This window comes from Dacryopinax primogenitus (assembly GCF_000292625.1).
Source record: "Dacryopinax primogenitus strain DJM-731 SS1 chromosome Unknown DACRYscaffold_4, whole genome shotgun sequence".
NCBI classification, from domain to species: Eukaryota; Fungi; Basidiomycota; class Dacrymycetes; order Dacrymycetales; family Dacrymycetaceae; genus Dacryopinax; species Dacryopinax primogenitus.
This window is the reverse complement of record NW_024467201.1, coordinates 1,241,051-1,266,217: the sequence shown is the minus strand read 5'-3', so window position 1 is coordinate 1,266,217 and position 25,167 is coordinate 1,241,051. Positions and strand designations below refer to the sequence as shown.

Genomic DNA, 25,167 nt, shown 5'->3' with positions numbered 1-25,167 from the left:
TGATTGTTACTTCTCCACTCTGCCTACTTGTTCTCCTCGCTTGACCATATACCCTCTCTTTCTCCCTCTCATTCTCTTCCCCAAATCATGGCAGCATCCGTATCCTCCAACCCTTCCCACATACTCATCGCCCGCTCAGCACGCTCACCAACAGGCCCATCCCTCTCCAGTCCAACAGAGAATCACACCCCGGCAATGGGCGTCTTCCCCCCTCCGCACCATTCTAGGAGGAGCATATCCTCCCCGAGCTGGAACGTAGAGGATAGTGGAAGCGGGACGGAGGACATGTATGAGCATGTGCAGAGGAGCGAGAGTGGACTTGATGAGGGCGAGGAAATCGAGGTCGACCCTACGTTTCGGAGGGATAACGAGTGGCCGGGGACCGTGAGGATAAATGTGGAGAACACGACTTTCTGGTGTGTCGTTCTCTTCATCTGAAATATATGGAATAACACATAATAGGGCACACAAAGACGTCCTCATATTCGCCTCACCCTTCTTCGCTGCAGCGCTCTCAGGCAACTGGGCCGAAACGGGTCGTCCAGCCTCCCTCTCCAGCTCGATAATAACCGTCACTCGGTCTTCCACTCCCCCTCCACTCCCCTCACCCTCTCACGGTCCTATCCCGGAATCCGTCTCCCCTACGCCTGATTCTCCCGAACCCTCGCCAGGGATGTTTCCCGCCGATCTGGAAGCAGAGCAAGAATCAGACGGCGCTACCGATCCTCAGCCAGACCCCCGCTCCTCCCCTCCACCGCAGACGACACTCCATTTCCTCTCCCCGAGCCAGTGTAAGGAGTGTGCTTCTCCCCTTCCTGATTCTGCCACTCCTGGGAACAGCTCAGGGGAAGATGAGGATCCGGCGGAGGCGGGGGCAGAGGCGGATCCGAGTGTTCACCGTGCTGCTTCCCTTCGCGCGCTTTCCTCTGGCCCCCCGAGACGCTCGACGATGGAGGAGAAACGCGCTAGCAAGGGGAAACGGAATGTGAGAGTAAGCTGGGACGGTAGGGCGGGGAGGAGACCCAGACCTGTGACCCGCATGAGCGGCTGCGCGGAGGCCGTGATCGACCTTAAGGAAGAGCGCGCGAGCGCGTTCCACGATTTCCTCAAGTTTGTGTACCCTCAGTGAGTCCGACATCCCTGGTTTAGATAGGGGCTGAAGTGCGACAGCCTGGAATGCACCATCACCTGGAATAACGTGGAGAACCTGTACGTGTTTCCTGCCTCCCCCTAGCTGGGCTGACAGAACGAAGGATGCACCTCTCGCAGAAACTCATCTCCCCAAACCTGCAGTCCGCGTGTCTCTCCTTCCTCCTCTCCCACGCAGCGGGCAAACCGATCAAGGCATTGCGCATCGCGGAGCTGTATGAGGAGGAAGAGCTGTATAGGGAAGCGAGCAGGTTTGTGTTGGACAATCTGGGCGGATGGTATGTTTTCCCTGTTGTCTATCTCATCTACCCACCTGGCAGGCTCTGGGTTTCACAGATGATGGAGAGCTGAGAATGTACAGGCCAGATTCGGAGCTCAGGACACTGTCGAGGGATACGCTGCTCAAGCTCGAAAAACGAAGAACATGGTTCCTTGAGCGCCTGCTCAAACTGGGCGTCACGCCCATAGCGAAAGACTACACCTGCGTACGTGCGCCTCCCATCTCCTACACTACCTCACTCACTCACTCGCTGATTACGGTCCTAGTGCTCCTCCTGTCCAGACCCGACGACCTGCGCCCGTCACTTGGAAGAAAAATGGCGTCAAGGCTACCTCTCCCTCCTCCGGTTCGGCCCGCCCCAGCCAAGCATGGTCTTCCGCTACCTGAGGCAGCTTGAGCTCTCTCCACCACTCACACTCACCCATCTGAGCTGCCAAACATGTGCCAAGACGTACATCTCTACCTGTACGTCTTCCCATCTCATCCCCTTCTAACCCCACTCCCTGTCGCTCACGCTTACGTGCACGCAGTGTTCGACCGCATGTTCTCCCTTGGCGTACGCGGTTCTGGCACTGATACGACCCCGCTCGGCGCGCGCGTAGGCGTTGCGAGCGGCATCGCAGGTCCTAGAAGACACTTCCTGTATTGCGCTCTGAGGGGAGAGAGGGAATGGAAGCCCGCGTCTACGAGAGGGGAGGTCTATTTCCGGTAGATCTAGGTCGCTGGCTCTTCGCGAACGAACGGTTGTTGATCCCTGCATGGGGACTTCCCGTATTGGTTCGATGCCCATTCGTGGGTTTCGTCCCGTGTGAGCTAGGAACGGTGTGTGCTGCGTGCCTGCGTGTATATGATTGTTGTAGGCGAATTCTGCATGCAAGCCAGTCGGCCCAGTTGTCTTGTCGATGGTGAACAAAGAGTCGGAGGTACTGTTCGACTTCCTGTTTTGACACCTTCCATCTGTCCATCGCTTTGTGGATGGTATGCGGTCGGTTTGGCTCGTGGATCGAGCATGGGGTGATTTGGATTATTGGCATTGGTTCAGTCATTAGTTCTATATCATCGGGCTGTTCAATCATGGAGTTGTTGATATGATCATTGGGTTATTGGGTCAATAGGTCATTGGAGCCTCGATCTTGGATCATTGGAGTCCGGATCCTCGTTTCAGGTCGGTATCGTACACACAGTACATTAACATGCGTATACCATGAGTTATCCAACCCACGATACACCTGTACTCTAACTCCTCCCAATGAGGCGTCAGGAGTAAGTCCGCTGGAAGGGGGAGTTTGACAGTACAGTAGTAGCTTGAGCCTAGGTGGTAGTAGTTCCAAGTTGTAGTATCTGTATCTGCCGAATCGAAGGTAGTTTCGAAGGAGCGAGAGGTCCGAAGACCGATTCGAGGGTTTGCGGTGCGTTTCGAAACCCCAGGCAGAAGCGTGGCCGATGCCTACCCATTTGCGGATTCCATTCGCCGACTTTTCACTGGAGAGTAGCCAAGACCAATTTGCTCACAACATTGCTCGCTGATGCCCACAATGCCAGAACCGCCATCCAGGATGCAGGAAACAGGGGTGTCGTAATCGCCGATTAAACAGTCGATCTGCGTCCGAAGTGAAGGAGTTGTTCAGAGGACTCGAAAGGCTAGTAAACGAGTGTTGTGGAGCGGTATTCGAGGATTGGAACTGGTGGTCAGAAAGAGAATCAGGGGGCAAAAGTAATGATTGACTGTAGGGGAAAGTGTAGTATCAAGTATAAGGTAAGTTGAGGGAGATAACCAGAGTCGAAGAAGCGTCCCTATCCGAAGTACTCGAATCCTCCTCGATACGTTCGGAGCGGTTCGGACTTTCGGACTAACTATCCTACTCTAATTGATATTACCTAAGGCTGTGTAGTATAGGGTCCATTCTTCCTTCCAATGTCTTCTCGTAGTCCTTTCGGACCTCGTTCGGAATGTCGTTCGGAGCGTCGTTTGGAGCGTCGTTCGAACGTCGAATCCGAACTCGAATTCGAATGTGCAGCACACACCCCAGCTGACGCAGGATCAACATCACCCCCTCGAACTAAAAGCAGAGGGGACTCCGCCCCGACCCCAGACGCGCTTGTGTTGGGCGTATCTTGCCCCTTCTCTCGAGCGGAGTTTGGAAGGGCCGAGAGGCTGGGCTTCTTCTCGCTAAGCAGGGGATCACGGGGGAGGAGTTGCCTATCTCACCTCGGGCGCGTCGGCACCGCGCTTGGTAATATTAGGGATAAAGGTCAACAATGTAATAATAGACTGGGATTGGATAGCTGGGCTTGCCTGATCAAGCAAAGGGCCGAGTGAGAGATTCTGGGGGATTCTGAGGATCGGGCGGCACGATGGGGGGTTTAGGTGTGAGATGTATCGGATGACTAGTCACGATGGAGGAAGCTTCCTATAATGGGAAATGGTGACCCCACCGGTGCTGCCGATTACCCAATTCGGCGTTCGATCCAAAGCACGTTTATACGGCAGGGTGATACATCGGCATCGGCAAGGCATGAGTTCGGCAATTGTTTAGGGCCGGTCTCTAATGAACTTACGAATGTCCATAAGTACTCCCGCGTGAGACAGGGAAACGGCTCTACATTGTTCATTAATCTTTTCTTCGGATTACGGACAATTATCCATTCATCGACATTCAACAATACTGTTCAATACGCAATAGCAACACCCAAGTTGGCTAACCATGTCAATCAGTACCAATATATCGCCCAACAAACACTTTAGTATACGCCCCACGTGTGTTCTCTTCCCTTATCAAATCATCCTGCACATCCACTGACCCTGGTCATTAATATTCTACAGCGACGCTCTTCGCACCAGCGTCGGAGATGGGGCAATGAAGATAACTAGCGCTATGCCTGGTGCACTTGCTGTGGCAAACCTCGAGGACGCACCGGGCAATATCTACTATTACTCTACTACCTTCAGCGGGGGTCCAGGGGTGAGTACAAACACTTCTTCTCACTGTCATTCTCCCCCTTTGGTTCTATGGACTGCCACTGGGCGCTTGTGGCAGTTCTATTAGGCCACCCTTCTCTCGCACACGCTAACCTACTTAATAATAGTGGCGTTTTTGACACCCCCAAGGACAAATGCCCGCCAGACATACGGGGCGGGTCGTCAGGCTGTGTGACAGGCAGCCAGGCGTCGCAATATACCCATAATAACCATACCCGGGCGGTCCCCCAACCGACGCTCATCAACGCGTTCGGTCTCCCGTCCCCTCCTTCCAGCCACAAGTTCCCCCCTACCCGTGGGACGAGGCCCGCCGCACCGACGGCGGCGGCGGTCCCGCTCCAGATCCCCAAGCGGCCCACACCACTCCCTTCCCCGCCCAAGACCCCCTCGCCGCACGCGGCCAACCCCCTCCAAGCCCGTGGCCAGGTACTCGATTTCCTCGCACGGGTGTTTCCACATTCGGCAGTGTCGTTGCTCCCCCATTCGAGGGGTGTGCGGATCACGAGCTATATGGAGGGTGTGAGTGCCAAGTGGGAAGGGGCGGTGCTTGCTCTCCCCGGGAGGGAGAGGGCGCTGTACGTCGACGGTGCGGGGGTAGAGAACGTGCACTTGAAGGAATGGTTCGTCCCGCACTTATCCTACACCACATCCCACCTTACTGACCGCTCATGAACAGTATCGTCGCACTCCTCGAATTGGCTGACGAGCATCTCTCCTGTACGTCCCTCGTCATCTGCCTGCCCAAGGCAGCCCCAGACTTGGGCGAGATCTTGCACGCGATGATGTACGTCGGTGGGCAGGTAGTGACTCGCCCGCCTTTCCCCGTTGCGGGAGAGTATATCCTCGTTGGTATTGGCCTGTAGCTGGGGGCTGTGGGTTGTGGGTTGTAGCTGCTTGGGCGTGTAAGTATGCAAAGAACATACGACGCTGGGCTGGTTTGGTTTGGTTTGTAAGGGGACCGTAGCTGATCATTTTACTGTTCTTCTCTTGAATGATATGATTTTCCCGGAAATGAGCTGCATCATGTCTTGGTCTCGCGCTGTCGACTTCGAAATACCGCCGTAGATCTGTGGGGGCGTTCGACTCTAGTTTGGGTGCGTTGCGCGACATCCTCGATGGCATTTGACTGCCTACATCTTTGTCTGGATCGGCACGTTGTGGCACGATGCTATGTATCAGAAGGGGATCGTGATCTGAAGGGTCAATCGATGGCAGTATTATATTATTGGAGTCGAGCACATCCAACATATTTTGAGACGACGTGGTTTCTAATGGCGGAGTAACGTTTACAGCATATACTCACTCTATTCTCGATTTACTGTAGATTTCATTGATGTGCTTCTTGAGTGTTGGACGCACGTTCGGTCCAATGTATGTGATGGTACTGTATTGGCAATCCCTGACGCGCGATCATAACTCAAACTCACCCGATCCGTTAACCCAGCCTCACCTCAACATCCGCCAAACAACCAACGACCAGCACCAACACCAGCACAAGCACTACTGCTCTCCGTCAACAGCTCCGGTTCCGCACGCATTCATCGTACACTGGACAGCTGATGGCACACCATCCTCTTGTGTGATGATCCTTGCTCGGCTAGGTCGGTTGGCCGTGAGGATTGACAGGTCTTTGACTGGTATCGGGAGGGACAATGGCGGGGTTATAAGCGGGAGTAGGAGCACGGTCGCATGCGATAGCGGTGGTGGACTTGGTACTTCGACTGGGAAGTGGAACCGGGCTGCCAGTACCTGGGTACCTAGTCCGACCAGGTCCAGGTCCAGGTCCAGGTCCGCCCCGCTCTTCCTTCAGACAGGAGGACCTCCCACCAGCTCCTGTCGAATCAACGTTCGACCCAGTCCTGGGCTGACGTTCTCCACCTCTCCCTTGCTGTTCAGGTCAAGGAACAACAGACAGGGAGTGGTCAGGCCTGCGTTACCCTTTGGCAGTCCGAAAGCCGGGAGGATGGGTGAGCATGATGTGCCTCAGGGAGGAGAGACGGTTACGGGAGGGAACGAAGATGGACAGCGAGTGGAGAGAGACGCAGCTTCTGGGACGTCGGCAATGGCCGCTGTGAAGACGGCGTTGGAGCGGTCAAAAGCGGACAGTGCGGCGCCCGTTCAGGCAGGGCAAGCATCTGCCTCAGTATCATCGACCACGGCAACCCCAACACTACCAACAACAACACCCGCATCCCCTACATCCCCTCCCACACGAGTCCCGCCCGCTCCGAGCAGCCTTCCTCTGCCTGCCGCCTCGACCAATCCGACTAACTCTTCGCCGTCCTCGCCCTCTGGGTCGGTCCCGCCCTCCCCATTTTCTGGGGAAGAACTATCCCGACCGGGGACAACGGCTTTTCAACCTTCACCCTCAAATGCACCAAGATACGAACAACCAGCTCCACGATTTTCTGGGGCGGCATTTTCTAGGGAAGAACTATTGCGACCGGTGGCAACGCCTTTCCAACCTCCACCCTCGACTGCACCAAATTATGACCAGCAACCTCCGAGATTTTCTCGGGCGGGGGAGTGCCCCCCTGCCGCTGGCTCACAGGCGGCACCACGGGAGCCGTATTCCTCGCAGGCGTCTCCATTCCCTTCCTCAAGCTCAGCGCCTCGATATGAACAGCCCTCGTCCTCCCTGTCTCAACGGGCTCCCTCAACTCCTAACTACCAATCAGCACCACAACCACCGCTAAGACCTGAGCAACCTTCTCCTTCACAGAAATCGCCACCGCCGCCCTTATATTTTTCACGAAAAGCTGATCTGACTGTGGACTCTCCTCAGCCAACGATTCCCCCGCCTTCTGTGCAGTTGGGCGCTTCCCTTCCTCCGTCAAATACTCCCCTATCTTCACCGCCTAATGCTCCTTCATCTCCTTCCTCCACTGCTCCCCCGCCTCAATCCCCTCCTCCCCCACCGAACTCATCGTCATTCCCGCCACCCAACTCCTCGTCACCTCCGTCACCTCCCACCCCATCCTCCCCTCCCCCACCACAAGAAGAACCCGCCTATCTCCGCTTTTACCCTCGCCACCTCCGTCAACTCGCGCGTTCCCTCCCTTCCGTCCACCTCCGCCCTCCCTCCATCGACGACATCCTCAAAGTCGCCACCGGGTTCTGGCAACGTCTTTCCATCCGCTTCCGCTGGCTCACCATCCGCAGTTTCCGACGATTCACGGCAGAAGAATACACAACCTTCCTCGGCTGGTTCGTCCTTTCCCAAACTGTGTGGCTCCTTGTGGGCACGACGACCTTTGTCGGTGCGATCGTGTTCACCCTCAACAGCCTCAGGCTTCAGCATTATGTCGCTCGCGTGATTAGCGACTACCTTACTGCCGAGACGGGGTGGGAGATCGCCTACGAGTCCGCGACAGTGCCTAGATGGAGAGACGCTACCCTCTCGTTCAAGAACGTCTACGTCTCCCAGAAACCGACGACATATACCGTGACCAACGAGGATGGGACGACGGAGGAGCGCGCGAGCTATATGACTGTCAACCTGGATATTGACTCGATTGACGTTACCCTCAGCCTTTGGAGGTGGTTGGACGGGAAAGGGTTGGTCAAGAATGCGGTTGTCAAGGGTGTGAGGGGTGTTATGGGTGAGTTGTCCCTGGTATTATTCGTGCACAGGAGCTCATGCATGAACAGACCGAAGAGACGTCTACTGGGACCCCGACAGGATATACAACCCTGCCGACTTCAGACACAAAGGGTCGCCAGGAGCGTTCGAGCTCGAGTCCCTACGGATCGAGGACGCGCTCATCACGGTATACCAAACGAAGCGTTTCCGCCCCTTCTTCGTCTCGATCTACAAAGCTGAGATTGGCCGATTCCGCCGGCAGTGGATGTGCTATGACTTCATCTCTGCTGAGAGCATTGTGGGCCAGTTTGATAATTGCTTGTTTAGCGTGCATAAGCCGCAGAGTGTGAGTCGGACGAGGGATGCAGCGATGAAGGACGAGGGGTGGAAGCGCCTGGTGAGCATACACCTTCTCGTGTAGGTATGCTTTGCGTGCTGATACGATCCAGTCACGTTTGCGGATTGACGGTGTGAACATCGATCATCTCAAAGCGACGCTCTCCTCTGATGTGGGTCTCTGGTCCTGGATCCAATCTGGGAAACTTGATGCCGTGCTGGACATCCGCTTCCCCTCGCATCCGGACGACGACCTTGACTTGCAGCAGATCATCAGCAACATCACCGCCGAGCTGGCAGAACAGCTGGACCGGATCCCCGGTCAGAGGGAACTCGCCCGTCCTGCGTTGGAGGTACCGGGCGACCTGGAGATCGAGGAAGCGGCGATCGCTCAAGACTTGGCGGGTGATACTAAGCCGCGCAAGGTGGAGATTGATATCGATCTCCGGTTCCGGGACTTGAAGGCTTCCGTGCCGTTGTGGACCAATGAGCTGAGTTACATGAACAATGCTCTTATCCGACCTATCGTCGCTTTCATTAAGTGAGTGCCACATTTCTCCCGCCGGAACATAGATGCTGATCTCAAATGTAGTGCAAATCGCACTCTCCTCCCCATCCGCTGCCATATTGTCAAGGATCTTTCTGAGTTTGATGGATCCTGGACACTCTGGGAGACCGGGTTGATGGACGACATCGCCATCAAGACATACGAGGCACTAGCGTACCACGTTCAACATGGGATGAACCGCAACATCCGCGCCGTCAGTCTATGGAGTCTGCAGATGACCGGGAACGCGGTTCTGGCCGCTCTCAGGAACGCATTAGACCACGCCGGTGAGGGTATGCTCAGCCTGCAGAATCTGCAGATGCTCACTCTCTGACACCGCGCCTGCAACGTAAGGCCCGAACATGATTTCCTTGTCCTGCAATGAGCAATATGAAAACGCATCCTCTTTTCACTCGCTACGCAAGTATCCTTACGACCTGATGTAGCTACGCGCATTTTATTCTAGGCATAAGCATGAATTTCCCGTCCAACTCCAACTTAATGAACCAACGATGAATGAGCACAAAGACAGGTAACAAATATTGTTTCACAGGGGTTATGGTCCCGTTCATGGGAACGCGGACAGTTGAGACACGTTATCTTCTTTCTTCCTCTTCTGAATTGAGCTTCTTTGATAGATTGCCGATGAACTGATCCAGGGATGCTTTCCAGCTTGTCTCCTCCCTATCGTTGATATTCCCCTTTCACTACACTTGCTGACAATGTCTGCAGAGAAAATGAAGAACGCAAAAAAGAAAACATCTCCGTTTCTTCATCATCAAAATCCGCGGAACCCCTGAAACCATCATGTGAGTCGTGGCTTCTTTCACAGGGGCCGAATAATTCGCACCCTCCCCCTCTACCCGGGCACTAATAGGCTCGCCAGGCCGCAAAAATGCGGCATGCCGCGCCTATCTTATGAAGCGGCACGGATTTTCCTCTTAAAACCGCCGGGGTCTCTTTTCTTCTTGCTTGCGCTGGAGTCCCAGCCCCCTTCGCTCTTTTCGCCTTGTTTCCACCGATTTTCGTCGACGCGCTTCCCTTTCCCCCTTCGTCCATCTTCGGCACGTCCGACTGCTGTTTGCGGTCAATGTCTGCAAGCACGCGACCTTCTTCGCCTCTCGTGCACCGGAAGGTCATGAGAAACGATGTGGTCGGAACGGATTCATGGCAATTGCCTGGGTATGATGACTCACAGCTGGATGAAAACATGCTCAAGACTGTCGTTCGCCCGGAGGGCTTGGTTTGTGACTGGACGGTGATGGCTCCCAGCAAGGAAATAAAGTCTAAGACATTGAATACGTGTGGGCGCGTCTTTGAGAATTGGGACAAACTGTCTTATGTATGTCGTCAACTTTTTTAGGCGAAGAGTTAATGCTAAGCACGATATAGCACATGAAGGCTGCACACTGTCGGCCCAAGAAGCTTCCAGTCATAATACCAGGCTGTCTGAGCACTGTACGTCATTCATGTCTGTCCATTGTGGCATTGACAGTGACATTTTCCGCGTAACAGTCATACCTCCAAGAAAACCTCTATCTTTGCAGATACGGCACGTGTTCCAACCAGACATTTTCAACCAATCTCCAGCTTTATGACCATGTCGAAGAAGCACATCTATATTCGCTCTTCCACGACTGCGCTTTTCCTTGTGCGTATCTATCATGATAGCCGGCGGCTCGCTAACAATTATCTCAAGCATTCAATCTGCTTAATCAATCCTTGCCGCAAGGCTTACGCCAGTATCTTCAGAATGGTGATGAACCGCACATGACCCAACCATACCGTCCAGACCTTAGTACCCCACCACCCCTTCCGGTCAGAGCATGGGAAGTGCCGCTACCTCCGATCCACGATGAAGAGGGCAGATTCTTGGTGGATCACGAAAAAGAAGAACTGGGACTTACGATTCATGGCACCGAGGGCGAAGACAGGCAGCAGGATATGGTCGAGTCTACCGATGCAGCCACCAGTCCGTCCTCTCCGAAGCGCGAGCGTGTCTATCGCACTACGCTCCCCGTCCGTCCGCGCGACGCCGAGGGCGGGCTTCAGTTGGAACCACCGGTCATAAAGGAAGATTCGGAGGATACGGATTCGGACAGCGAGACCGTCACCGGTCATGAGTCTGACTCAGATGCGGAATATGCCATTGCGGACGACGATTTCGAACCGGCGTCACCGCGTGCTCGCAGGCATCTGGCATCTCATAACGGCCCTGGCGGTTGGTATCATGCACCTACTACGCGCCGTGTCACTCCCACCGCTCCGTTCATTATCAACCCTGTGGCACGCTCTTCTCCTTCCGGCGTTTCCAGTACTCCTACACCGGATAGCACCAAGAAACTGACGTCAACACCAAGCGAGTGGTGTATCCGCCCCGCTGCTGTAGAGCCCTCAGGCTCGGAAAATACTCTGCCGTCTGTCCAATGGCTGCGCACCGGCGTTCCCGAACCCGGTGCCTACCTATCTGCAGACCCACCCAGCTATACAAACCCCAGCAATGCCTCCAGCACCGCCAAACCGGCCTCTGCTCCAGGTCCAAAGCCAGACACCCCCATTGCAAGGATGATCCAAGCGCATGCACAAGCCAGACTTCGATCAGACAGTACCAGTGCTGGCAGCTCGTCCCCTGCTGGCCCGCGCCCTTCTCCGAGAGTCCAGATCACCTCCCGACTCCTAAGGCGCCGGAACCCATTGGGCCAGCCAGGACCGCCCGACCCCGCGCCAGTTACTGTCAGTAGCGGCGAGGAGAGCGATATTCCCACGAGTATCCTGTTTGACCGGCCAGTGGACTGGGATCAGGGGAAAGCTCCGGGAACGCCGAAGAGGGAGGCTAGGAGGCGCGCAAAGGCCTGAGCATCGCACGACACGGGCCCATGATGCATATATCACGCGCTGGATGCATATGGGCCTGAGCGTTGCTCCGCAACTGGCCTGAGCTCAAGAATACGACCCTGTGCTTATGAAACTCTGCTGAAGAAACTGGAATCCCTGAACCAACTTGCTTGCTATAAACTACAAACTACAAACTACACTGCTTTCAAGATTTTTCCCGGATTTCTCTGGGCCTTGCTGTTCCAACCTCATTCCTCTGGAAGAAAACTCATCATCCCCCTCAACTCCACCGTCACCATCACCATCATCATTGACACTGAGGTTCCATCTAGTACCACACTCTGCAAACTCGAAACTATCAAACATCTCCATATCTGCAATGAAAAGCTCCAAACTCAACACCCAAGAACCCAAGAACCCAAGAAACACCACTCTCCAGCTAGCTCTCCCACATCCCGATACATATCCACCAATGTTAATGTCGATGTCAATGTCGACCAGACCCTGATCAATCATGACCTCATTTCTGAGGTTATTTCTAGCAAAGAACCCATTCAACTGGGTTCCCAAGGTCTAAAAGACCAAAAACGATACTTGCTTCTTTCACTTTCCTTCCCCTCCTTCCATTCACACTACAGCTCTTCAGCTCAGGCCTTCCAAGCCATGCTTAGGCCTTATTGTCTTTTTCTGCTCCGGTAGTAGTTTTCTTACTTTCTGGGCATGTCTCTTACCTGTCTTCTGGGTGGGGATCATGCTCACAGTTTATACTTACATGTCTGGAATAAACAATGTTGTTGCCACTGATTGATATTTGTCTCAAGTGAGTAACACCTTATATCTGATTAGAGGACATAATGCCCGGTCACATTGTCAGATGGGACATTTCCCTGCACCTACCCTAACTCAAGTATAAACTGACGGTGCAAGTGAGTGTGAGTGTGAGTATGGGTTGTGAGGCATATGTGGTAGTAAGAGGCAGACGAGGCACATGCCTGCTAGGTGCTAAGGACCGAAGGTGCAAGCTGCGGATGCTTTGGGGCAGATCTGTATGGACAGTCGGTAAACAAGTAAAGGACTCATATCGCGCATGTGGCCCGGATGAGCCAGTCCGAACACGTTCATCTTGATGTCCTCATACCCCGTCAAACGCGGCAAATCGCAGACGACGGTCTGGTAAGGGGGGTACAGGAACGCACGGAGGCCCTCGTCGTCCCCGCTGAACTCGGTGCCGATCAGGGACACCATCTGCCCTTTGCTGATGTCCTGTCGAGATTGGATCTGCAACGCGTTGTCCCACATGTTGCGCGCACTCGCCCCTTTCCCGACGTCTCTGCGGTTACTCAGCGCGATGCGATATGCCTCGCGGCCCTCCTCGCTGTCGTGGATGGTGCTGTCCACGATGCGTGCGACCCAGTGCTAAGGGCCATCAGTTATCAGATATGCACTGGGGGACGCAGACTGGGGGGGGCGCTGTCTCTGGAGCAGGCCTACGAAGTCACGTCCAATCCAGGCATACGTCGCTTCATATGGGAGCACATTCAGGACGTTAACCGGAGGGAATCTTTTATCCGGGACAGGCTCCTGTTTGTGACGGGCAGAGGTTGTGGAGCGATAGACTTGGGCTGCGGCATGGACAAGGTTTGGATAAGATGGCACTCGGTGCGGGGAATAGGAGCTAGACAGATAGAGTTAGAGTTAGGTTCGGGAAGCGAAATACAATTGCAAGATGGTGGATTGCTATGATCCGGAGAGAAGTAACGACGCAGGTTGTCATGCGGGATGTGAACAGTGTGCGTGGAATGGGTTATTCGATTCCCCCGCATTTGTATAGGGAATAAAATATTGCAGTGCTGTCGAGGAAGTTACGTAAATAGATTATGTTATATATTCGGTGATTCGGAGATGGGGAGATAAGTTGTGACAAGTGAGAAGGGGAGGAAGGAGGAGGGAATGAAATGGGCGGTGAAGAGAGAAAAAAGAATGGGCGGCGTTGCACGTGGAACGGTGTACAAGGCGGTGGACAGAAGGAAAAGAGAAGAGGGAAAAGAGAAAAGAGAAAAGAGAAAAAGAGTGAAATAGACGGATATTTCTCTTTTTATTGCTGCTCTTTACTTTGTTATCATTCTCATCAGTCTATCGTACACAATACAGCACAGCAGACAATCAGATCAATTCAGTCACAACAACAGCGACAGCGACAACAACAACCATCATACCACACCTCAACCATTCCATGGAATTATAGCTCACTCCATCAGCGGCACGCGCCCTCTATCCACCAACAACCACGACCACCATCACACAAATGTCATCCCACTCCCACCCAAGCACACCACATCGTCCACACCCACCTCCAACGCCCACCTCAATCCCTGTCATTCCCAACACGGTCAAACCACCCGACACTTCCGCAGACCTTGACGCTCTCGCGCCTTCTGTGTACAGAACAAGGAGGCCGCTGCAGGTCAGGCCTCGGACTACGATCTTACGTGTCCCTTGGGCAGGGGGGAGAGAGGGACTGCCGGGTGCAACTTCAGGCTTGAATCAGGAGCACCCGGCGCCTGTACAGGGACTCTCTCCCCCGGGGCAGGGAAGAGCGCGCTCGGGGGGCAGCGCAGCTGGCTCCAGTATCGGCAGGAGGAGCACCGACGTGCGGTCTGCTTTTCCCCTCGGACACGAGAGCGAGGACAGTGATGTCGACAGTGCTTGGGGAGGGGAGAGGGAGAGAGAGGACCGGCGCTGGTTGGATCCCAGGTTTGGGTGGAAAGGTCGTGAGAGACATGCATTGGGGGCTATCCCTTATCCTGTCTCTTTCTCTGACGAAATGATGGACCAGTACGTCCCTACCAGCTCCAGCTCACCTTCGCAGGAGTCCTCACTGACCCCCCACAGCCAGATACTGACGACGGACGTGATCCGCCGCGTAAAGGGCAGCGTGTCATCCCACGTCTTCCCTCCCTCTCCCTCCCAGCAGCCCCAGTCTTGCCTCGACATCGGGTGCGGCAGCGGTTCCTGGATCCTGGCCGCAGCGCGCGAATGGCCCCAGTGCAAGTTCGTTGGCTTGGACGCGGTGCCCGTGCATCCTCGGCTTGGGAAGCAGCTGGCAGAGCTCGAGGGGAGGATTAGCTGGGTCACCTCGGATTTCTTGGAGAAGGAACTCCCCTTTGGGGAAGAACAGTTCGATCATGTACATTGTTGGTTCGTTAGTGCCGGTGTGCCGGAGACGAAGGTGTGCCCGCCCTGCTGCTTCTTACGTTCTTCCCTAGGGGGAAACTAACACGAAACAGTGGTTTGACTTTTTCGAGAACGTCACTCGCGTCCTCAAGCCAGGAGGAACGTTCGAGTTCGTAGACGAAGACATCGTCTTCCCAACGCTGACCAAGCCCGGCTCACCACACGACTCACTCAGCGCCGCCGGCTCGCCGTCTAATGGGAAGGGGCAGGCCAGCGCCGCCGCCGGTGGTGCAGCTACGCTCCCTGGGGCTGTGGACGCGCTCGGGGAACGGCGCCCCAGCACCAACACCCATATCCATAACAATACGCCGCCGTCGACGTTCTCCTCCCTCGCTTCCCTCGCAAATTTGAGCCAGGACATCCCTCGTCCTGCCTCTGTGAGCAGCGGCAGCTTGAGCTTGAAGCAGGTCGCGAGTAACGGCACGGGCACGGGCACTGGCACTGGGCAAGGGCTGGTTGCAGCGACTGGAGCGTACACGCTCACTAGGGAACAGCTACTTGGCTTACCTGAGGAGCATGACCATTCCTGTATGTACCATCTGCTTGTGAGGCAATGCGTGGGCTGATGCGTGCAGTGCTTGAGAAACTTTACAACTCTGTATGGCAGAGTCGGGGGATTAACCAGGAGCCTACTGGGGGGATCCAGCTGTTTATAAATACCTATCTTGTTGATGTACAGGTGCGTCTACTTCTCTTCTGATGTGTAGCGTAGAGGGGGGCTCATGTGCTGGTTGGTAGGTGACCCCGCCGCTGGTGTTCCCTGCCCAGCCTTGGGGTGTTAAGACCGCTAAGATGCCGTTCTACGATACGGGTGCGTCTCTCCCTTCCCTCCTCTCCATGCCAAAGCTGATCTCCCCCATCCAAGAGGGCCTCTCCACCCTACCCAACAACGCCCTCCACTTCGTATCCAACGAGACCTTCCTCCCAAACACCACCCTCAACTCCCAGCACATAATCAACATCCAGCACACGAACGGGCCCCGGCAGCTAGCCGCCGTCCTCTCGGTCAAGGAGGCGATGTGGGAAGAGTACCGCCGTCTGAGGGCGAACGAGCACGCTTTGGCTGAACAGCGCGCGCTTGAGAGGCAGGAAATCAGCAGTCGGCAAGCGGAGCGAGAGGCCGAGGCTCGCGAGGGCCGGTTACCCCCAAGTATCGACCTGATGGTCCAAGGGGGAGGGGCTAGCACGGCCGAGACCCGAGAGCTGATCGAGCATCATCAGAAGGTCGTTAGCCAAGAACGGGAGAGAGATGCTGCCAGGCTTGCGGAGCTCGACAGGGCAGACAAGGTGACGCTTGAGGAGAAGCTGAAGATTCGCAGTCGGTTGAGAGGCGTTTTGCCTGATGAGATCGTTGTGGATCGTGTGCAGCTCTTGGGCCCTGGAATGGGAGAATGGACGGATGTGACTGTCCTCCTGGGACGGGAGGATACGGCTAGGGATAGGGAGGTGTTCGATATCCTCATGGATCGATATGAACGGTGCGTCTGATCTGTGTGGGCAGGACAAGGGCAAAAGATGTTTATTATTATTGGGTTGCGTAGGGACATGCGATACCGCACACAGCATACCGAGGTGATGGCGCGATATCTGCACCGAGTTGAGCCCCCGCACACCCATCTGACAGGTGACGAGCTCACGCGAGAAGAAACGTGGCGCAAGGGGTTGGAGGAGTATATGGATGAGGGCAACGATAGCGAGGTGGTGTGGAGGAGGATGAGGACGTATACGGCGAGGAAGAGCCAGAGGAGGTTGGGGACGGAGAGAGCTGGGAGGGTGTTATGACTCCCGGTTTGAGGCGGCGTTGCTTGCCTCGACAGCTTGCCCTCATGGGGGAGATACCATCATCCTCTTATCCTACTCTTACTCTGACATACCCTACAGTACCACCTTCGCCCATCGCAACCCCGACCGAATAGACCGATCACCCGCACTAGGATATCCTATGCATTATCTGTACCATACCATCTGCACATAGCCGAGAGACGTACATTAGTGCATACGGTGCTGAGACCCAGTGAATAATACATACCCTTTGCTTGCTTGGACCTTGTTCTTTTGCCCATCCTGACACCGAGAAGGGGCCAGGAGGAGGGGGAGGTGGTGGCGTTCATGAGGAGGTTGGAGGTGGGTCGGACGTGCTGGCTGTTGGTGCTGGCCTGGTGGGAGGCTTGGAAGGAGTGCTCTCAGACTTGGGTAACGTTGTCGGGTGCGGGGGGACGTTCAGCAAAGGCTGCATGGCAGGGTTATTCCGCCTATTCATCGTCGTGTCAGTCAGAATTTCGCCGTGAAGGATGGAAGGATACGCACCATGTTCTCCAGTGTTGATACTGTTGGTTGTCGAGCGCTACGATGACGTTGTGGTTGGAGAGCGCTTTGCGGAAGGAGTCTTCCTGCAAGAGTTCGAGGTGGTGCAGTGCTTGAGGATATCTATTGCGCATCAGTTCATGCCCATGTCCATGATCAACACGAAGATCAACGTACGCTAAGAACCGGGCATAATCTCTCTTCCTCCAGTACCGCAGGTACTTGAGGTACTCGACAAACTCTTCCTGCTGGAAGTAACCTCTCTGTGCCAGCGTCTCGAGGTAGAACGGCGAGGCGAGTGCTTGGACAAACTCGAGTTCGATTTCGAACCGGGCGCGGTTGGCCTCTCTCGCTGGGTCTGGTTGTTCTGGTGCGACTGGCTCTGGCTCGGGGAGAGGAACGGTTGATGTGGCCATGGGTGTCCTTGAGGGAGTAGGAGAGAGGAGGAGGTCAGGGTCCGAGACTAGGAGTAGCTTAGAACATTGGCATTGTCTCCTCGACCATCATCAGTTATATATTCTCAACGACGACGCCCCTTCTGTACATCTCAGATATATCTCCCACCGAAAAGAGCCGCCATACTGATGGCAAAAAATGACTACACCCTCGCCCCGATGGAGGACTACCACCCAAACGGCTCCGCCAGTTCCAGGAGACCAGACTCGCTCGAGGCGCTCGAGGCTGAGCTGGCGTTCACAGATGACAGGAGGGAGAGGGATGATCGCGGTGTCCCACCACGACTGGCGACTGTTGAGCAGAAGAAGTGGCTCTGGGTTCGGAACGCTGTGATTAATGCGTTCTTTATCCTGGGATGGTGCGTCTGTGTCCTCCACGTTGTTGGGGTCGGTGCTGATGATCCGAAAGGTATCTCTTCGCAACCATCCTATCGGTATACAACAAATGGATGTTCTCACCGGAGCATTTTGGATTTCCGTTCCCATTGTTTGTCACAACGATACATATGATCGTGCAGTGGTGCATGGCTGCTCTCGTAAGATTCCTCTTTCCGAGCTTGATGAAGTCCCCTGGGCGGCCGAGCAGAAGAGAATATGGGTGCGTGCATTATTTGCTATCATGACGATGCATACTCATGGGAAATAAGATCGAAGATAATACCGTGTGCGGTCACTACCGGGCTGGACATCGGACTCTCCAACCTGAGTCTGAAGACCATCACCCTTTCCTTCTACAGTACGCCAACCCTTTCCCGTTACACTCCCCGCTAACAGCCTCCACAGCGATGTGCAAGTCCTCCTCCCTCGGCTTCGTGCTCCTGTTTGCTTTCCTCTTCCGCCTCGAACGGCCCTCCCTCTTCCTTGTCGGCGTAATTCTCATAATCACAGTTGGCGTTCTCCTCATGGTATTCACCGAGACCCACTTCGTGCTTATCGGAGCCATCCTCGTCTTATCCGCCTCGGCGTGCGGCGGCCTCCGATGGAGTCTCACCCAGCTCTTATTAAGAAAACACGATATGGGTCTAGATACGCCTGCGAGCACGCTCTACTGGCTCGCGCCGATCATGGCCCTCACCCTCCTCATATCCAGCGCTGTCGTCGAGGGACTGTGGAATGTCTTTACCAGTGAGTTCTTCCAGGGAACAAGGGTGTTCAAGACACTCTTCTTTGTGGTACTCCCGGGCTTGATCGCCTTCCTGATGGTGCTGAGCGAGTTCTAGTAAGCCTTTCGAGCAGCTTCGTTCGTCCTCGACTGATCCGAGGGTTTGCAGCATCATCAAGCGTGCCGGAGTGTTACCTATGTCCATTGCGGGCATCTTCAAAGAAGTCTCCACCATCAGCGTCTCCACCTGGCTCTTCGGCGACCACCTCACACCTGTGAATATCACTGGCGTGGGCATAACCATAATCGGTAGGTATCCATCTCTATGCCATTCTCTTGTGCTGACATGTTTTGCCAGGGATCGCACTTTTCACGTGGCACAAGTACAAGAAGTCGCTCGAATCGGATGTCAAGCTGGACACCCACGGACTACCAATCGAGGAAGATACTTCACCCGAGCCTGAAGGACAAGTGCTCCTTCCCGAAAACGACAGGGAAGAAGGGCATGAGCTGATGCCCACTACGGACACGCTTGACGAAGGCCCAGACGTGCCGCGGGAGGAGTACGGGTATCGTGTACGCTCCACGTCAAGAGTTTCAGCGTCGGGCGCGGAGATGTTCATGAGTGAAGCGGAGCATGAACCGAGAAGATCAATGGACGGGTGGCCAAGACCAAACGGACTCGATAGACCGAACGACTAGAGGGTTTGTACAGTTCATACGTGGGTGTTACATCTTGTGCGAGATTATGTTATTTTACAATGGTGAATGCAGCTTTCAGGGCGGCATATAAAATTAATGCGACGTGTAGCTGAATATTGCGTTTCGCCATACATGTAAACGAACGAAACATTTCCCAAGGTGTGTACGCTGAACACACGGAGATCACTCCTGCGTCTCAGTCAACACCACCAAGGCTGTTACTCGATGTGGAAATGTCCTCCCACGATCGTTGGGTATTAGATTGATGGCTGTAACTCTTATGGCATTACAGAAATCTTAATGTTGAATGATCGATGAAATCGTCCGTCCCCTGATGAGTGAAACACGTGCAGTGCTTGTCGCTTCGCGACTACACAGCCGGGACGCACTGCCAAAACAGGCAGGGCATCGCAACGAGGCATCGCAACGAGGCATCTCAACACATTGCAACGACAGTCATTTACACTGCTGCTGGCAGTCTATGCACGCCAGCGTAGCGTAATTCATGGGTCAGCAAATCTGTTACCATACACACAATCCCGGAAGTTGGGGGGTTTTGCTCTTTGCTAACTAATCGGTACCGCCCTCGAACCCTGCAAGTCTTTGTTCGGGGATGCGTTTCTATGCGCGTCGAGGTGGCCATGTATTCTGTGGGCCAAGATGAGAATACCCCTGCCAAGGATCATATCCCTTGACCACGTTGGCAGATCGGTGTACAGTATGAACCGAAAAGCATAGGTTTGTATTCGAGTTGCACGGAACTGAATCGTGCTGACCTCGCTAGAGCATCAAGGCCGGTCAAGGCTGCCGTATTTATAGGCTGCCCAACTTAGCGATCTTTTCTTCACCACACCCAGCATCATGATCTGCTCAATCCGCCTTCTCACCCTCTTCGCCGCCCTTGTCACTGTGACGTCGGCAGGCCCGCTCGAGAAGCGGGGTCTAGTCACAGTGCCCATTTCCAAGTCGGCGCCGTCGGGCCATAAAGCCCTTGGCCACTTCGAGCGCAGGCGCGCCTCAGAGTTCCTTGCCGGCCGGTACGGCAAGGGCATTTCTGGGTATCAAGCGGGCACCACTGCGAGCAACACTGCGAGCAACACTTCGACGTCGATCGGCGTGGCGAATGCACTGGATACGTACACCATGCAGGTGCAGGTTGGGACCAACAAGCAGTCTTTCAACCTTTTGATCGATACGGGCTCGAGCAACACTTGGGTCGGCGCGGCGACGAAGTACAAGCCGAGCAGCTCTAGTAAGAGCACGGGCGATAGTATCACTGTCTCATACGGCTCTGGCATGTTCAAGGGGAAAGAATGTGCGTGATTCTGCTGAGTATAGCTTCGCAAGGTCGCTGACGTTTGAGCAGACCTTGACACCGTCAGCCTCGGAAATGGACTCGTGATCAACCAGCAGTCGATCGGCGTAGCCACCAGCTCGCAGGGATTCGAAGGCGTTGACGGCATCATCGGTATCGGCCCTGCCGACCTGACCGAGGACACTGTCAGCCGGACGACCACCGTTCCGACCGTGACGGACAACTTGCTCTCGCAGGGATCGATTGCCCAGGAAGTGATTGGGATCTACTACGCCCCAACCACTGAGAACGGCGCTATTAATGGCGAGCTGACCTTCGGAGGCGTCGACACATCCAAGACGACCGGTGCTATTAACTAGTGAGTAGTTTGCACTTTGTGGAGGGGACGGACCACTGACCCTTGTTCAGCGTGCCCATCACCGAGACCCAGCCGGCGGGCCAGTACTGGGGTATCAACCAGACGATCTCTCTTGGATCCACTGAGCTCCTCTCCGCTGCTGGGATCGTCGACACCGGCACGACCCTCGTGCTCCTCGCCACGGACGTGTTCGATCAGTACATGCAGGCGATCCCTGGGGCAACGATCGACCAGAACTCGGGGTTGCTCGAGATCCCGGCGAGTCAGGTGAACAGCCTGCAGACGCTCAACTTCCAGATTGGAGGCGTGACATATCCCTTCACCGCGAAGGATCAGGTGTTGGACCAGGCTCTGAACACCTTTTACGGCGGTAACGCGAGCGCGTTCTACTCCGTTGTGTCCGACTTGGGCAGCCCGAGCGGACAGGGACTAGACTTTATCAACGGGTACCTTTTCCTTGAGAGGTTCTACTCTGTTTATGACAGTGAGTTTATTCTGCCCGTTCTTCGGATCGTTGCTTACTCTTGGCGATCAGCGACGAACAACCAGGTTGGATTCGCGACGACGGCCAACTCATAGATAACCGGATTGGAGGGAGAGCATACCAACATTAATGATCAAATGTAAAATAGTCAAGGAAGATACCCAGCCATTCATTTATCCGCGCATTTATCCGCTTTTAGTCAATTCGCAGCAATGAAATACTAGTATACCCATACCATCATATTGTCAGGTTGAACGTGTGAGAAACGTGAACATTCCATCCGCGGAATTTGGGCTATTGCGGGATGAGGTAAGTACTGTGCAGGATAGGGTTGCACTGCCACAAAGGGGAACACCGGAAGGGGAAAAAAACGTCACGCTCACGCCTCAGCCTTTTCCACCCATCCTCACCCTGACTGATAGGCGCCCCCATCATTTATTTACTTTAATTTTTCACCGCTTAACTCTTTGGACATGGGAGATAACCCTCAACCAGCAACTTCATTCCAAGCCCAGATAATGGAAGACTCGCTCAAGTATGCAGAAGAGGTCAATCCAAACCTTGTGAGCATATCCACACTGACAATGGACAACTGGTACTCACCATCTTCCAGTTCTGCTCAATATGTCGGTCAGTAATCTCACTCCTTGATCGAAAAATATCCTGAAATACGCTCTAGAATGCCATTTATTGACCCGTATACTACCACAAATTGTCATCACACCTTCTGCTTCCTATGCATCAAGGAAGCCACTTCTATCGCTCCACAATGTCCTATGTGTCGCTGTCCCACCTCTATCGCGTCGTTGATTCCAGCACCAATCATCATTCGTCAGGTGTGTACTCGTCCGCCCGCTTCAAACGCGTCTGAAACGTCTTCTAGATGGTTGATGAGCTCCTCGTCGTCTGTCCCCACGCACGAGATGGGTGTCTCGCCACTCCCCAGCGCTGTCTGAAGGACGCGCACCTACGCGATTCATGCCAATACGCGCTCGAAAAATGCACCGGACTGGGGTGCGACGTCACTCTCATGCGGAAGGACATGGCAGATCACCGCGAGTCCCATTGTTCCGACGCTCCGGTCGAGTGTGACGCGTGTCACGAGCAAGTGCGACGCGGCTTATTGCTACAACACCAGCAAACAGAGTGCAGAGGCGCGGAAGTACCCTGCCCTGCATGCGAGACGCTCCTCGTCCCAGCGGATATGCAAGCCCATCTCGCCCTATGCCCAGACGTGACGATCCCCTGCCCGCAAGCGGCTTTCGGCTGCCCAGTCGTGCTCCCGCGTTGCGACATGCCCTCGCATACCGCCTCCTGCGCATACGACAAGCTCAAGGGTTTCTTCTCCGTCTTCGAGCGCAAGATGGACGACCTCAAGCTGGAAAACGAGCAGCTGCGCAGGCGGGTGTTTGAACTGGAAACGAAAGTGGCCCATTCAGAGGCAGCGCAGCAGGAGCTGGAGACGAGTGTGGGCCGCGCACTAGGACCATGGTTCAGAGTCAGCGGGCCGGAACCGTATCCTCTCGTGTGGCAGGATCACGAGGAGTACCGGAACAGCATCAGCGTGTTCTCCCGTTCGGGCACGCCGTACGAGCGGTTGTGGAGCGATCTTGAGATGCCAACATCTCCCTTGCACGCTAGTCAACCCCAATCGCCAGTCCAAATACAACAGGCTCTATTGCCTCTACAACCCCAGCCGCAGTCGGTATCGGTATCCCCAACAATGCCCTACCCGGCCTCATACCTTCCTCCTCCCTACCCGATGAACATGGTCCCATCCTCCCAGTTCCACACTCCCCCCGCGCCGACCGTCCCTCCCGTCTCTCCCTCGTCAGGCGGTCTCGCCGCCGCCCTCGCAGCGCTGCACGGCGGGCTTATCCGGCTGAGCTCATACGTCGAAGCCCAAAGCAGGAGGAACGAGATGCGCCTGCAAACAGAGTCGCTCACGATCCGCGAAGAAGTAGGAGAGATGCGCAGTATCCTCCACGGCCTGCGGCTGCAGGTTCACTCCTCCCTCTCCCGCCCGCAACCGATCCTGCAAGCAGCATCCCGTCTCTCCAGCCTACTCTCTCCTCTCACAAGCGGGGAGCAGACCACCCCATCCGCAGTCCTATCAGACAGTCCCAGTCCAACGAGGCCCGATTCGCCTATCTACGTACTCGATACCGCACGCGGGTCGTTGAGGGAAACGACGATTGGCGAGCCTCGAGACCCGAATGATACGAGCTCGATGACGGTCGTTAGGCCTGAGCGGCCGGAGAGGATGGCAAGCCGCTCGGCGCTGGGAAGGGTCAAGGGGGTGCATATGCATACTGTTAGTAGGGTTGATGGGAAGCTGTGAGCTGTGAGCCTGTGATTCCCTCAGTCTGAGTACGTTGTTAGGTAGGAGAGGCGCGTGCATTGTATACTATTGACATTGGACTTTTCCCTCATTTCCTCAGTAGTTCCTCATTTCCTCATTTCCTCATGGAGGGTCTGATACCTCTGGCTTGGAACATCAAAACCGATCCAATGGAACTCGGCGATCCTCGTTACTCCTAAGCGCCGTCTTCTCCCGATCAGAGCATTCGGAGATATCTACTGTACGACTGGTTCTGTATTATGCGGGAATACGATGAGCTCTGGACCATTTGATGTATGGCAAGAGGAGCATTCAGTGTCCCTGGGGTGCCTCAGGCTTTGTCAGTACTGTAGGTACATACATACAGTATGTGCCCCTTCGTCCGGGACGAGACGGCCTAACTCCTGCGAGAGGACGTGAGGAAATTAATTGACGAGACGATACTACTCGTGCGAGAAGGACCTGAAGAAATCAATTAGCTCAGCGAGGTCGGCGACGACCGGCAATGATTAAAGAGAGGTGTCGATCATGATTTCGATCACAATACAGTCCAGCTAGGCTATTGGTTTCGAACATCGATGGTGTATACTATGGAAAGCCGGAAGGGCCTAGTTCGCTTAAATTTTACGGAGGTATTTAGGCTCCTTGGCCGGCAGTCTGCCTCTGCTTCAGGACCCCGTGTGTAGGGCATTTCCATTTCCCTCTTTATTATGTAACCAAATATCAATATGTTCCGGCTTCTACTTATTTTTTCTCATTATGCCACCCCATTTTCCTGAACATGTCATATATGAGTTGCACTTCTAGCTAGCTAATGAAACATTACTATGACAATTATTATAGCAATGCACAGCAATGCACCTCCAATCATTAAGGACCAAGCAAAAAAGTCCATTCTGTCAAACATCCCACAGGTGCCATTCTTCATGTGGTCAAGAACAAACTGCATGAAGTCAAACACCAGCCCCACAAAAAGTGCAGGGAGAATTCCGATGCCCATAATCAAGTTGTGGGCTAGTCTGGTATACAGTGTTGCTGCTCATTTGATGAGTGGACCACTCACAAAGACAATGCCCATGGATTCAGCAATGTTGTCTGCCTGGTGCTATAAGACTCAGCCAGCATGTTCAAGAGAAAAAAAAGAGACACTTACCTGCACATC

The 25,167-nt window shown here is 54.5% G+C and overlaps 9 protein-coding genes across 9 annotated transcripts; 8 read left to right on the top strand and 1 right to left on the bottom strand.

Moving 5' to 3' along the window:
• The first annotated feature begins 45 nt into the window (after positions 1–45).
• Positions 46–2,278, top strand: DACRYDRAFT_20945 (uncharacterized protein). The gene is made up of 7 exons (XM_040772157.1): positions 46–416; positions 463–1,125; positions 1,171–1,209; positions 1,254–1,427; positions 1,511–1,634; positions 1,696–1,894; positions 1,960–2,278. The coding sequence occupies exons 1-7, from the start codon at positions 196–198 to the stop codon at positions 2,139–2,141; spliced, it is 1,602 nt and encodes a 533-aa protein (XP_040631297.1). The 5' UTR covers positions 46–195; the 3' UTR covers positions 2,142–2,278.
• Positions 2,279–4,151: 1,873 nt separating this feature from the next.
• DACRYDRAFT_20944 (uncharacterized protein) lies at positions 4,152–5,412 on the top strand. The gene is made up of 4 exons (XM_040772156.1): positions 4,152–4,187; positions 4,254–4,392; positions 4,517–5,029; positions 5,086–5,412. Exons 3-4 carry the CDS (start codon positions 4,920–4,922, stop codon positions 5,270–5,272), a joined length of 297 nt encoding a protein of 98 aa, XP_040631296.1. The 5' UTR covers positions 4,152–4,187; positions 4,254–4,392; positions 4,517–4,919; the 3' UTR covers positions 5,273–5,412.
• A 431-nt stretch (positions 5,413–5,843) lies between these two features.
• Positions 5,844–9,426, top strand: DACRYDRAFT_20942 (uncharacterized protein). The gene is made up of 4 exons (XM_040772155.1): positions 5,844–8,011; positions 8,061–8,389; positions 8,442–8,869; positions 8,921–9,426. Exons 1-4 carry the CDS (start codon positions 6,472–6,474, stop codon positions 9,207–9,209), a joined length of 2,586 nt encoding a protein of 861 aa, XP_040631295.1. The 5' UTR covers positions 5,844–6,471; the 3' UTR covers positions 9,210–9,426.
• Positions 9,427–10,645: 1,219 nt separating this feature from the next.
• DACRYDRAFT_105460 (uncharacterized protein) lies at positions 10,646–11,731 on the top strand (the record flags this gene model as incomplete). Its single annotated transcript, XM_040768091.1, has 1 exon — positions 10,646–11,731. The coding sequence occupies one exon, from the start codon at positions 10,646–10,648 to the stop codon at positions 11,729–11,731; it is 1,086 nt and encodes a 361-aa protein (XP_040631294.1).
• Positions 11,732–14,015: 2,284 nt separating this feature from the next.
• On the top strand, positions 14,016–16,726 carry DACRYDRAFT_105458 (uncharacterized protein; the record flags this gene model as incomplete). Its single annotated transcript, XM_040768090.1, has 7 exons — positions 14,016–14,545; positions 14,603–14,939; positions 14,998–15,472; positions 15,520–15,623; positions 15,683–15,755; positions 15,810–16,422; positions 16,486–16,726. 7 exons carry the CDS (start codon positions 14,016–14,018, stop codon positions 16,724–16,726), a joined length of 2,373 nt encoding a protein of 790 aa, XP_040631293.1.
• A 52-nt stretch (positions 16,727–16,778) lies between these two features.
• DACRYDRAFT_99038 (SOH1-domain-containing protein) lies at positions 16,779–17,664 on the bottom strand (the record flags this gene model as incomplete). Its single annotated transcript, XM_040777559.1, has 4 exons — positions 16,779–16,909; positions 16,974–17,196; positions 17,252–17,371; positions 17,426–17,664. 3 exons carry the CDS (start codon positions 17,662–17,664, stop codon positions 17,052–17,054), a joined length of 504 nt encoding a protein of 167 aa, XP_040631292.1. The 3' UTR covers positions 16,779–16,909; positions 16,974–17,051.
• A 198-nt stretch (positions 17,665–17,862) lies between these two features.
• Positions 17,863–19,507, top strand: DACRYDRAFT_76845 (TPT-domain-containing protein; the record flags this gene model as incomplete). The annotated part of the gene is made up of 6 exons (XM_040776227.1): positions 17,863–18,062; positions 18,113–18,301; positions 18,351–18,439; positions 18,487–18,922; positions 18,975–19,114; positions 19,164–19,507. 6 exons carry the CDS (start codon positions 17,863–17,865, stop codon positions 19,505–19,507), a joined length of 1,398 nt encoding a protein of 465 aa, XP_040631291.1.
• Positions 19,508–19,975: 468 nt separating this feature from the next.
• DACRYDRAFT_20941 (acid protease) lies at positions 19,976–21,885 on the top strand. The gene is made up of 4 exons (XM_040772154.1): positions 19,976–20,822; positions 20,874–21,180; positions 21,231–21,664; positions 21,716–21,885. The coding sequence occupies exons 1-4, from the start codon at positions 20,369–20,371 to the stop codon at positions 21,757–21,759; spliced, it is 1,239 nt and encodes a 412-aa protein (XP_040631290.1). The 5' UTR covers positions 19,976–20,368; the 3' UTR covers positions 21,760–21,885.
• Positions 21,886–22,182: 297 nt separating this feature from the next.
• Positions 22,183–24,005, top strand: DACRYDRAFT_114728 (uncharacterized protein; the record flags this gene model as incomplete). Its single annotated transcript, XM_040769865.1, has 4 exons — positions 22,183–22,227; positions 22,278–22,294; positions 22,344–22,500; positions 22,548–24,005. The coding sequence occupies 4 exons, from the start codon at positions 22,183–22,185 to the stop codon at positions 24,003–24,005; spliced, it is 1,677 nt and encodes a 558-aa protein (XP_040631289.1).
• Positions 24,006–25,167: the final 1,162 nt, after the last annotated feature.